This window comes from Terrapene carolina, unplaced genomic scaffold, assembly GCF_002925995.2.
Source record: "Terrapene carolina triunguis isolate 2854851 unplaced genomic scaffold, T_m_triunguis-2.0 Scaffold96, whole genome shotgun sequence".
Taxonomy (NCBI): Eukaryota; Metazoa; Chordata; order Testudines; family Emydidae; genus Terrapene; species Terrapene triunguis.
The window spans coordinates 28,512,757-28,525,697 of NW_020664447.1; the positions used below are offsets into that span (position 1 = coordinate 28,512,757).

At 49.3% G+C, this 12,941-nt stretch overlaps 1 protein-coding gene across 1 annotated transcript in view; it reads right to left on the minus strand.

The window, feature by feature from the left end:
- The window catches only part of TP53I11 (tumor protein p53 inducible protein 11), a 42,699-nt gene that overhangs the window by 12,076 nt on the left and 17,682 nt on the right, over positions 1–12,941 (minus strand). The window contains exon 2 of the mRNA XM_024214597.3: positions 1,311–1,474. Within this exon, the coding sequence (XP_024070365.2) occupies positions 1,311–1,439 (129 nt within the window). The 5' untranslated portion in view covers positions 1,440–1,474. The remainder of the gene's footprint in view (positions 1–1,310; positions 1,475–12,941) is intronic.

Consider the following 12,941-nt stretch of genomic DNA (forward strand, 5'->3'; position numbering starts at 1 on the left):
CCTCTGCCTTTCCCGACATCTCTATTTCCCCTTTTCTCTTGCCCTGAGCACATTTTCCCATTTCCCCTCCCCTATACACACTTCTGTTGTCTTCCTCTTTCCTGCCCTCTTCATGTATCTTACTCCCTCCTCCTCCTCCTCCCCTCCCCGCCCCCAAAAATCACATTTCAGGTTGCTTCACTGATATGCTGTTATTTTACATTCACAAAAGTTTTTAGAAATAGGCATCCCTTTTGCTTAGTCCCTTTCCACAGGACAGGGACCAAGCCCCACTATCCAAACCAATAATCTTCTCAGCTCAACTTGCATTGGCTAGAGAGGTCTGAGCCAGGGCCGGCGCAACCCATTAGGCGACCTAGGTGGTTGCCTAGGGCGCTACAATTGGGGGGGGGCGGTGACCACGGCGGTATTTCGGCGGCGGGACCTTCTGCCGCCTCGGGGGGGAGGGGAGGGGCGCGGCATTTCGGGACGGGACCTTCCACCGCCTAGAGCGGCAGAAAAGCTGGCGGCGCTCCTGGTCTGATCCTCAGAGTCCAAATCCCAATCCAGAATTTTGGTTTGGCCCATCCTGGAGACAGGCTCAAGCTGCATGGTTCACATTTGAATTTCCCCAAAGCTCAGGGTGTGTTTGGATGTGGAGGATTTTGCTTTGGGTTCCTCCCTACTACCCACCCACTTGTTTTTAATCTCAGGCAGAGGAAGGGAGAGCTATCAGCTGAGCCTCATCCCATTATCTATCTGGTCTTTGCTATTTCTTGTTTTTTTGACCACTCCTCTGCAGTGAAATGTCTTTTGTGGCAGGCAGCTAAATGAAAAGGTTACTAGAGATTCCTGATGCAGAGCATCTCCCAACTTCTGATCTCCACAGGTCTCCCTGCAAGTCTTTATTACAGACCATTGCAAACATCTATCCTGCCCCAAAGAACATGGGGTTCAAAGATGGATTGCCAACTTGTTCCCCTACTGCCCTTTCCTCTTTCCCTTCCCCAGCAATAGCAGTTTGGCTCATGTAAAAACAACATGTTTGAGCCTCGTGCACTGCCTGGAACCAGTTTTCCCTTCTTTGTGCTGAGAGATGTCAATGAGTGGCACAATGGGGGAGGGCGGTGCAAGTTCCCCAGTTCTCACTCTCCTCAGGGACACCCAATGTCTGACCCATTGTAAGAGGCTCTTTCAATCCCCCTTTTCCCTGCTGTGGGGCAGACAAGAACACCACCCCTGCTGTCTCTCTGCTTAGAACCATCCAATTTCCTCACCCCATACACCCAGAATAGTGTTACGGTATCACAGTGCATGGAGGTGGTTCTTACCTTAGACCTATGAACTTCCCCATCATCATCTTCCCCTCCAACTCCCAAGATCTTCCGTGTCTTGAGTCGGCTCACCAGGTCCGTCTGGCTATGCTTCTTCATTAGAGGTGGGGGTTGCTTGGTTGCCATGGTGACTCACGAGCAGTTGCTGGCTTTGGAAGAAACTGAAAGGACAGAGGAAGTCAAAAGTGCTGACAAGGAGCATCTCTCATAGGACTGGACCCCTTATGAGGGACTAAGCATCCTCCCATTAAAGGTGCTGCAGACACTTAGCAGGATTGGGCCCAAAAATAGTTGGGTGTCCTCCGTGGACAAGAGTGGGGCATTGCTTTTCTCATGACAGGTCAGGCTAGATTTGTCCACAGCTGGACAGAGGAGTCTTAGTTCATTTTGAACCAACGAAGAGCATTTCTACCTATTTGTTACCGCCGTACCCATTTGAAAGAAAGCTCCAGAGCTCAAAGAAAGGGAGGTTCTGTGACTTTAACATAGCTACTATAGGGCTGGTGACAGTGCCAGACTGACAGTCTTGGGGACTGATGCCCCAGAACAAGTCAAGTACAGGCAGCAACACTGCAAACTGGCTTCCCCTCTAATTCCCTGACCAGGAGCAACTCCTTCTAGAGCCCAAGGAAGTTCCATCACCATGATCAATTCACTTGTTGGTCTCTCTGCCATGTCTGTGTGCAAGGAGCGCCACGTGGCCCATTGTGTGGGTAGATTTTTTTAATGTGGACACAGAGACCCATCACCATTTCACACTGGTAACCTCCAGGGAGCTGTCCATTAAGGAGTTCCAGACAAGAGAGCATTAGCAGCCACATCCCCAGAGTTCCCTTCCTCTCTAACTGCATCAAAGACCCAAGGAAATTCTGTCCACAGAGAATAAATTCTACATTTTGTGTTTCCTCAGAAGCCACAAAAGTGGCTCAAAAGCCATAGAAGAAACCTGCAGCATAAACATTCTTTTCATGGCTGCTCCAATTAAACCTCTGCTCCGTATGCTTTTATCTTCCTAATTATAGTGGGTGGAAGAGCTTTGTTATCAGCTGGGAGCCTGTCTTCTCTCCAGATGACAGAAGGAGGGGGAGCCCAGCCAATCCAAAACCTTCTGTTGGACTAGCTGGTACTAAGTGCTCTTAAAGAGAGGCTGCCTGCCGCTTCACTCATCTGACCCCTCTGGACTGATCATGAATAGACCACATTAGCAAGGTCCTGGGTATATCAGTCTCCTCTGAGATCTCACCATGAGGGCTGATGGCATAACTGAAGGACTATCTTTCTGTGATTTCTGAGGGGATCCCAGTGAGAGAATCTGAAAAGAGGATGGTAATGCAGAAGGCAGGGGTGCCTGAGCTTTAAGTGTCCATGGGGAGATGTGACAGACAGCTCTGGCAATGTGACAGAGACCCTAGGACTTCACTTATCTGCTCTCTGATACAAGTTCTCAGCTACCCTCATCTTTAACAGACATGCAAGGTAAAGACTATAGGGGCTAGAGGTCCCAGGATGCAGTGCTCCATCTGGGTCTGTGTAGCACTGCATGCTAGGATGGATGGTATCTTCCAGCTGTTCCTCTATATTAAAAATGAGGACAGCCCTGAAAAACTACAGGGGTGCATTTGGCCTGTGAGCCTCACTTAGTCCATCCCGATATAAAGTGATGTCCGAGGCAGACTGAAATCAGGAGTTTAGCATCTTCTCAGAACATTTCCCAACCTAGAGGACATTAAATTACTCTAGGGGAGCAGTTGGGTGTGAAGAAAGCTGTGCGGCCCCATTTATTTACTTGCAGCATGGGGCAAATGGCAAGTAGCTCCTTGACAGCCATCCACCTTCCCCTCCAGCTTCTGCAGTGGATCCTAATGCAGCCCATCCTTGGGAGCAACTCATGTGTAAAGGGCCACTGTCCACCAAGCTTCTCTTTCCTTGGTTGAACTGAGTCCCACAGGAGCACAGTCCCATAAAGCACTAGAGACATAACCTGCCCCCCCCACAAAAAAAAAAAAAAGAAGACTGGGAGAGAGTCACACAGACGGCAAGGGCTGCTCCAACTGAAGATTGCTTGGCACCTTCTCAGATCAGACAGACCCTGTCTTGTGTTCCTTCATTCCCTCTTGGCTTGGTCTAAAAACAAATATTTTTTTCTGAGCAGGCATGGGACTCTAATCCGGCAAGTCCCTCGCTCAGGCCAGTTTTTCCCATAGCGGTTCCATGCATGTGGACTCTGTGCTAGGGTATGTCTACACTGCAGCTGGGAGGTACGGTTCCCAGAGTGGTTAGACAGACATGCTAGCTGTGCTCAAGCTAGCATGCTAAAAACAGCAGCGTGGCTATGCAGGCCCCGGTGTCGGCTCAAGCTAGCCACCCAAGTACGTACCCAGGGGGTCAGGTGGGTTTGGACTCTGCCAGCTAGCCCAAGCAGTCACAACCACACTGCTCTTTTAAGTGTGTTAGCTTCCGCAAAGCTAGTGTCTGTCTACCCCTGTTGGGACCTGTTGTGGAGACATAACCCTAGTGTCAAAAGGGGACAGGGCTCGGGATGAAATGTGTTAGCTGAGGGAAGCTATTCTGGTGTGAGGTGTGGAGAAAGCACTTCAATTGTTTTCACTTCATGCTAAGCACAGAGTAAGCATTCACTGGGTAAGTTAGCACAGTAACATGATCATGCTATTGCAGGTTGTCATGCCCTACAACCGCGCTGGTGCTGTATCTGGCCATGACAAGCAGTATACAGCACTACAGCTCACTGGGCTGCTCCATGCTTTATAGAGTTAAAGGGGTTTGCTCAGTTCAGCCCAAAGCTGCACCAAGATTCAGGTACCTTCATACGGCCAGGTGGCTGTACATGGATGCAGGGGTTTGTTAGTAGCCATTGAGCTGTTTTAGACCTCTCCAGTGTTTGAACCTAGAGAAACTGACCTGCAAGCAGGAAGCTGAGCAAAGGTAGATTGATAGCCCCTGGACTGGAAGTGGACTTATGGAAGGGATTGGAGGACCATCATGTCTTGATTGTGGCAATTGTCAGTGTCACCTCAGGGGAGCAGTACACACTAAACAGCTACCTGGGGGTCGGCCCTAGAGCTCAGCAAGTGGTGGTTACCTTGCCATATAGCACTGCTGGCATACAGATGTGGGAATGCAGAGCATGTTAAGGGGAAACCCATGGCTGAGCCTGAGCTAAGCGTGTAGTGAAGAAAAGCCATCAGCTGAGTAGTGTTCTCTAGCAAGGCCTATGCTAGTGTCAGAACAAGAGCGGACACTGTTGCTCTGGTCTCCGAATTTCCTAAGATTGCCAACTATTTCCATGACACAAACCCAGAGGATCTCTGGACAAATGTCATGGCTGACTCCTGTACTCAAAGGAATTAATGAAATGGCTCTGGCCAGACTCTTAGAATTCTTTCCATCTAAACAGTTCTGCCGTTTATTTTCTTGCAAAAGAAGTGTCTGGAAAAGTACAATCCAAGGTTTTTGAGTTGTTGACTTGAGTCCAGCTCCCTTCCATCATCCTTGGAAATAGCTGCAGTACAGCCAGCTGCAGCTGCCAGAACCTAGAGAGATTTAAGCTAGTGAGGAGATGGATATGGGAATAAGGATGCAGCCCCTTTTCCACACTGGAGCCAGGGCCAGCTCCAGGGTTTTGGCCGCCCCACACAGCCAAAAAAATAAAAAAAATAAAAATAAAAAGCAGCGATCGCGCTCTGTGGCGGCAATTCGGCAGAAGATCCTTCGCTCCGAGCGGGAGTGACGGACCGTCCGCCGAATTGCTGGACCTGCCGCCCCTCTCCGGAGTGGCCGCCCCAAGCACCTGCTTGGCAAGCTGGGGCCTGGAGCCAGCCCTGACTGGAGCACAAGCCAGGCAGGTTAAAGCTAGAGACTAGGGAAGCAGTTTGGAGTAATTAACTCAAATTTTGCCCCCATATCAGATGCAAATTTTCCACACAAAATCCGAACTAAATCTGTGCCCAAAACTTGAGCTGACCCCAAAACCTCAAGTCTGACCCCAAACTAGTCCCCCAAAAATCAAAGCCAAGGCTCCAGAAAGCTTGGCAAACATTTTTATTGTTCCCTCCCACACAGAAGTTTCTGCTACCTCTACTTCCTGGCTGGACATTGAAGTACAATAGTTTGCTCCCACCAATTTCCACGTTGGCTGGAATCAGGAAGCACCTGAGATTCCATTGGAAGGCCTGTTATCATGCTAGTCCTCTTTTCTGATCAAAGGCACTTGACTCAGGCTAAAAGTGTCTGGGCTGTCAGATGCTTCTCTTGCCCAAGGGGAAATCTCAGGGCTGTTCAATGTTCATTCAGTGATGGATGAAATGAGGCAGGGAGAGAAAGCAAGAGACTGAATGAGAAAGTCGAGACTCAGGGTTGTGGCTGGCTCGTGAAGAGCAACCACACATGGACTGGCTCAGTGTGAAGTGTCCCATGTTACTGGGGCTAAAGCCTGAATCTTCACTTGACTTCTCCCTGAAACCTTCCCTCATAGTACTTGTCTGACAAGGCCAAACTGCCTCCTGGAAGGAAGAATGAGGCCATGGCTTATTGAGGATGGGCTGGATGCCAGAATCATTGGTACTGACTAATTAATGGCTGTTAACATTAATGTTAAGTGCCTAATTCCAGCTCTCCAAAGCAAAAGGAATCCAGAGTTGTGGTTTCCGCTCTGGGCCCCATTGCCCTTAGGATATGGCTGGGAATAGCAGAGAAAAGGGTGAGGCAGAGCCCTATGGCCCAGCCTCTGAAACGGAGTATTGCTCTCCTCTGCAGAAGCAGAGTTGCACATTTAGCTGCAGGGCTGGAATATTCATCTCCTTCAATGTTTCCTGGGGTGGGGGTGGGGGGGAGAAAAGTGGGGAAACTTGCTAAGAGACTAAACCTGCCACAAGGAGAGGAATTGATCCTAAGTAGCAGCATCCCCTGGCTTCCAAACTGGGGCTCATTGGTTGTAGTGGGGGAAGGGATACATGGCTTGGGAGATTAACGCCATACAGCATCTCACCATACCACACTAGGGATATATCACAAAGAGAATGCTGATCCTGCCTCCTGCTCTATTCCTCTTTCGGGGCAGAGGCTTCTGGTTTGTATTTTTTTTTTTTTTTAAATAAAGTGAGGGAGGATATTTGTCACCACGTTGCCTCCAGGGGGTAACGGACAAGTCAGAGAAAGGAAGGGTGGAAGGACTACAATGGCTCAGGGGACTGAACATGTGATACGGAGCCTTTTGTCTCTTTAGAGCACCAGTTCCACTCTGACCAAAGGCCAATTGTGACCAAAATTCACTCCCATCTGATGGCTGATCAATGGCCTCTGTGAAATGAGTTGCTGGGTCTCAGCAGAGGCGTAGCGAGTGCCCTCCGTACCCTCCGACCGGAGGGGGCCCCGCAAGGAAGGGGGCCCCTAAAAGTGGCAAAATAAATACCGCATTCCAGTTTCTGCATTGTAAGGGGCCCCGCCCGGACATATGTTCGGAGGGGGCCACTGTTCGGAGGGGGCCACGTTCTTTGTTGCTACGGCCCTGGGTCTCAGTCCAATTCTTAGTGGATGTTTGCTCACATCACCATTAGTATTACCCTGAGGCTGCTCTAAGGTATGCCAGGGACTGGCCAAACACCAAGACAACACTAGAGTGGGCAGGTGGAATGTAAAGGTTACCTCAGGCCGGTTGTGTGTCTAGACCCCAACCCCCAAACACAGCTTTGGTCCTGTGCCTCATGATCCTTATCTGGAAAAATGGAAAAAATTTCTACCTCCCAGAGGTGATGTGAGGATTCATTTTGTGTGCGTGTGTGTGTCACACACACTGCAATGGCTGCTCCAATTGAAGATTGCTTAGCACCTTCTCAGATCAGAATTGATCAGCTGGCAAGAGCAAACGGGACAAATGACCTTTATTTTTTTAAACCACACACAAAAAAGTGGGGTGTGGAGGAATGAGCAGGGGGGTGAATGGCAATGCCAGCTCCGCCATGGGGGGAGGGGGGAGAAGGCAGGGCTCCAGCGAGCAGCGACGCCAGCCCCACGCGGGGATGGGGGGGGAATGCTTGGATGAGCAGCTCGGGCCAGCCCCACAGTGTGTCCTGTTTTGCCTTTGGGAACGATGGTCACCCTAGTCTAGTGCCACCCCTGCACCCCTCTTGCCTGCTCTACTTCTTCCTCACAGCCTAATTGCCCCTTCCAGCACTCTCTCAGCCAAGCTCTGGAACTGAAGGGGCAAATCTATTAGGAAGGAGACTGAAGCTTGAATATGTGAGGGTCTTGGAAGCCAAATCTGTACTCAGACCACACAGGCTTGGAGGGTGTATATTGAATGATGTAGCGATAAGAAGTGCAAATTGATAGCTAAAATCCTCTGTTTAGCCACAGAACAGGTACACACCAGGCAGCAGCAGGACAAACTTCCCCCTTAAACCCAAACACAGTCAGTCATTCTCCCTCCCCCTCGGCCCCCAGGCATTACTGGGAAGGCACAATTCTAGGAATGAGAGGGACATTGAGTCTCCAAGGCGCATTCAGCCTTGACCTAATGAAACCATCAAGTACTGAGGTAACGCCAGGACATCTGGGGCCTCCTTGATCCTGCTACATTGTCTTGATGTCCCTTTGTGTCAGCAGCATGTCCAAGTCAGTTCCAAAATCCCCCTCTCCCTCTGCATGAGCCCACCACATCTCCCAGAGCTCATTCATAGCACTATTAGAAAGGCTGCAGAGCTTCCCCTGCCCCGTTATTCTACAAGACCCCCACAGTAACACCTCCCCAGCGTTACCGACGTATCTCATAACATTTCCACTAAGGGCTACAATGACATGACATGCATTTGAGCCAGGATCTCTAGAGGAGCATTATTAATCCATCTTGTCCCCAATTTCTCCTATCTGGCATACCCGGGCTGGGCAAAGCAGGATTTTTATCTGGCTCTGGTGTTGGCAAATCAGCATGGGAAATCCCAACACAGTGAACATCCCATTAGTAAAAGGCTGCCTGGGAACTGCTGCATGCTCATTATGTGCTTTTATAAAGCACTTGACAAATATTAACTAATTAATCCTCAGCACACCCCTTGGAGGTAAGTACTTATTATCCCATTTTACAGATGGGGAAACTGAAGCATAGAGAAGCAAAGTTACTTGCTTTAAGGTCACACACTGAGTCCGAGCTAGAGCTGAAATTAAAACTAAGATGTACTGACTCCTAGCCCTATGGTCAGTCCACTAGACCCTGGACCATATGCTTTGCGTTTCTACTTGCCTTTACCATTTGTGCACTAAATCGTCACTCAGCCCATCTGAAGCATCTCAATGGCATGATAAAAACTTCCCTGACACAGCAAAGGAATATAAAAGATGCCCAAATGCAAAGCCATTTCTCCCTGGTACAAAGCCAGCACTGCATTCTGTCTACAAATAGCTCAAAGGAAAGAACAGACAACAGCCCTTTTATTTCTTTGAGGGCTAACAACATCATGCTGCCATTGGAAGGTAGATCAGCTTCATTTTTATTTTAAGCTGGGGAACTGGATCAATCAGGGGAATGGAATATGGATCCTTTAGCATCTAGGTTGTCAGCGAAGAACTGACTCAGCAGTCACCACGTTGCCAGGTGGCTGCTCAGTGGCCTCTGTGAAATGAGCTTGGCAGTCTCAGTCTGATACCTAGGGGACAGCAACAGAGGGTCCTGTGGCACCTTTAAGACTAACAGAAGTATTGGAGCATAAGCTTTCGGGGGTGAATGCCCACTTAAGCTTTCATGGGTGAATGATGATGCTCCAATACTTCTGTTAGTCTTAAAGGTGCCACAGGACCCTCTGTTGATTTCTACAGATTCAGACTAACAGGGCTACCCCTCTGATACTAGGGGACAGGTTTCTCTGTCCCAAGGAGCAGTACCTGGTCCCCTTGTTGACAGTCTCAGCGAACTGGCCAGGAGCTGAATGGGCCGGGAGTCTGAACTCTGTTCTCGCAGTGCTTGAGAGGGCCCTTCTCCAGTGTGCTATTTTCATTTGATACACTTCAGCTAGTCTCTTTCAAAGATTCTGCAATGGGCACGTTTCTGGTACCTGGATACCATGGTGATGGGCAGATTAGACAGATCGATGAGATAATGGAGAGACGGATCTGTCACAAACATGTTGGAATTAGTATTCAGAACTACAGGCTATGTGATCATTTCTTTTTCATTGTGATTTACTGTCTTAGAGGTACTCCCAGGTCCTTCGTCAGGGATCAGCCGCAACACACTTAAGTCAACTGCCTACCATCTCTATACAAAGAAAGCTACCATATGGCATTCCCACTCATGGGGAGGGAACATGGATGGGGATAGAGAAATTTCCTCAATCTGTAATGAAGACATGCAAGGTAGATTCTCCCAAATGGTGCAGTCACACCCTGCACAGCAGCTGTATTATACTTGGCTCACATAAATGGGACTAATGCCCACAGCTTTTCTTTTGCTGCTTCTTGTAAGGCCTCACAGACAGTAATTAACTTGTCCCGCTCCTCCGCTGCCGTTCCCAGGCTCTGGCTGTCCCTTCTCTAGTGTACAGCAACCACGGGAATTGCCAAGTTTAGGGCAGGTTGCTCTACACACTGAAGGCTAATCAGCATGGCTATGCTGGCTTCAAAAGGGACCGAGTGGGGTTGGAAGCACAGGGTGACCAAAGGCAAGTTTGCGGGAGAGGTGCAGGATTAGGGTTTATTATACTCTAACAACAAAATGTATTGTAAAGAGGAAAGGGGATGGATCACTGATAACTGTCCTGCTCTGTTCATTCCCTCTAAAGCACCTGGCATTGGCCCCGGTCAGAAAAATGGATACTGGCCTGACCCACTGTGGCTGTTCTTATCATTAAAAAGATTTTAGGCCACAGCAACCATGTGTCAGGTATTTATATGTTCCCCCCCAACCCCTTTACCATATTACTTGAGTGCCTCACAGTCGTTCGTGTATTTATTCTCACAGCACCCCTAGGAGATAGGGAAGTGCTATTATATCATTTTACAGACAGGGAACTGAGGCAGAGACACTACGTGCCTTTCCCACACTCACACAGGAAGTGGATTTGGGTCTCCTAAACCCCAGGCTAATGCCCTAACCACCATCTCTCTCCGGCATGGCAATCCACTGGAGATGCCAGAGAAACAGTCAGTCCCAAATCCCCACTCTGATTTGAACTAATCCCTCTCCCTAGTTTCTTTGGCTGGGTCTTCACTGGAAGAAAGGTTTGTTGGGGGGGTTGATTTTACAGCAGGATGGCTAATGTAGGCTGGCAATCCCACCTTAAAATCCTAGTGGAGACAAGGCCTGGGTTGTTTTTACCAGATGGTAGTGAGGTGAACTCAGCACTCTACCTCTGCCTAGTTTACATAGCAGTGAAATTACAGGGCTGTGTTACCACTAAGGCCTGGTCCACACTAACCCCCCACTTCGGACTAAGGTACGCAAATTCAGCTACGTTAATAACGTAGCTGAATTCGAAGTACCTTAGTTCGAACTTACCGCGAGTCCAGACGCGGCAGGCAGGCTCCCCCGTCGATGCCGCGTACTCCTCTCGCCGAGCTGGAGTACCGGCGTCGACGGCGAGCACTTCTGGGATCGATTTATCGCGTCTAGACAAGATCGATTGCCTGCCGCCGAACCAGGAAGTAAGTGTAGACGTACCCTAAGAGTTACAATGGGATAGCCAATCTGCATTAGTTATCCCGAGGTAGAGCAGCACCTTTTTTAGGAAAAGACGACAAACCTTAAGTGGCAACTTAAATATGTTGCAGTGGATGGGACTGAGATCTGAGCTGAGGTTTCCTTCTATCTATTGACTGCTCTGCCTTCAGCGAACCAAGCCAGGGGATCACTTACTATGCACCCCCACAGGTGTGCCCTGTGGCCCAGTTGCAGCACATGGAACATCACACTATGGACAATTACGTAGCTGTTCCTGGGATTCATGCTTTTTTAAACTGCATACCCTGGATAAGAGGGGCCACTCTTTCCAAGCTGTCTCTGCAGGTGAGCATGTCCCAGATAGGGGGACCAGACAGCAAGTGTGAAAAATCGGGACGGGGATGGGGGGGGTAATAGGAGCCTATATAAGAAAAAGACCCAAAAATTGGGACTGTCCCTATAAAATCAATAAAGAGTCCTGTGGCACCTTATAGACCAACAGATAGATGTATTGGAGCATAAGCTTTCAGGACATCTGGTCACCCTAGTCCCAGAGGTCTAGAGAAATGAAATCAGATCCAGTTTGAACAGGACCAGTCTTTAGGGGTGGGGGAAATAACTAACTCTCAAACATTACAGGACTCTATAGTGTGACTGCAGTGGTAGTACAGGATCAGTCTGCAATTCATATACAGCAAGAGAACTGGAGACACAGCATTCCTCTCCTGTAACACAGGCGGGGCATATGGCATTCTTCTCCCCCAGTGACAACAGGCCTTTGAATGGAGGAAGGAACCAGCATGAGGCAGTCAAGAATCTCTTGTGCCAGAGAGTCAAGGTGGGTGAGGTAATGTCTTTTATTGGACCAACTTCTGTTGGTGAGGGAGACAAACTTTCCAGCTACACAGAGCTCTTCTTCAGGCCCTGCCAGAATGTCATTCCCTACAGTGGTGTAGGCCAGGGGTTCTCAAACTTCATTGCACCACAACTACCTTCGACAACAAAAATTACTATAGGACCCCAGGAGGAGGGAACAAAGCTGAAGCCGGAGCCCTGCCACACCAGCCGCAGCTCAAGGGGCTTCAGCCCTGGGTGGGGGGCCTGTAGCCTGAGCCCCACCACCCATGGTGGAAGGCCTTGGGCTCTGGTGGGTGGTGGGGCTTGGACTTCAGCTTCAGCCCCAGGAAGTGGGGCTTGGGCTTTGGCCCCAAACCCTAGCAAGTCTGACACCAGCCCTGGCAACCCCATTAAAACAGGATCGTGACCCACTTTGGGGACCTGACCCACACTTTGAGAAGCGCTGGTGCAGGCAGTACTGTGTACAATGGGTGACTCACAGGGAGAGAACTGGAGTGGTTTGTGTCTTTTCTAAGAGCACACTGGAAGAAGCTGCTAGTTAAATCCCAACAAGGAGGGTGACGGGTCTTCATTCTTTGGCGTGCTTTGTAAGAGGAAGCTCCTCTTAAGGCACAATCTGGTGGGCATCAAGTCAAACTTTCATTGGGGCTCAAGCAGCACAAAGTAACAGCTAGCATGGAGCCCTGTTATTGTCAGGTAAGCACTAGAGGGTCTGTATAAAGTAGGAACTGTCGTCATCTCTCCAGGAAGCTTTAGAAAAATAAAATGCAAGGTGCTTCTCCTCACTTCTGAAGTCACCTTTCCTCTCCCCTTACACCCTGCTTTCCATGCAGCCTCCTAGCTATGATTTCAGCCAGCACTCAGCACCAGGACACACTGTTCCCTGCACAACTTGCACGCTCACCTAACATCCCTTCTCCCCCACGCACCACCTATGCTCCCCACAGATCCTTTGCTCTACCCGCTTTCCTTGCGCTCCTTTCACTCCCCACATAGTCTTTCCTGTGCTCATGCTCCCTAGTAGAGTTACATGGTCATTTGCACATGTCATCGCTTTATAATTTGCTGCAAAAAATCCCCTACAGGAGGAAAGCAGTAGAAAA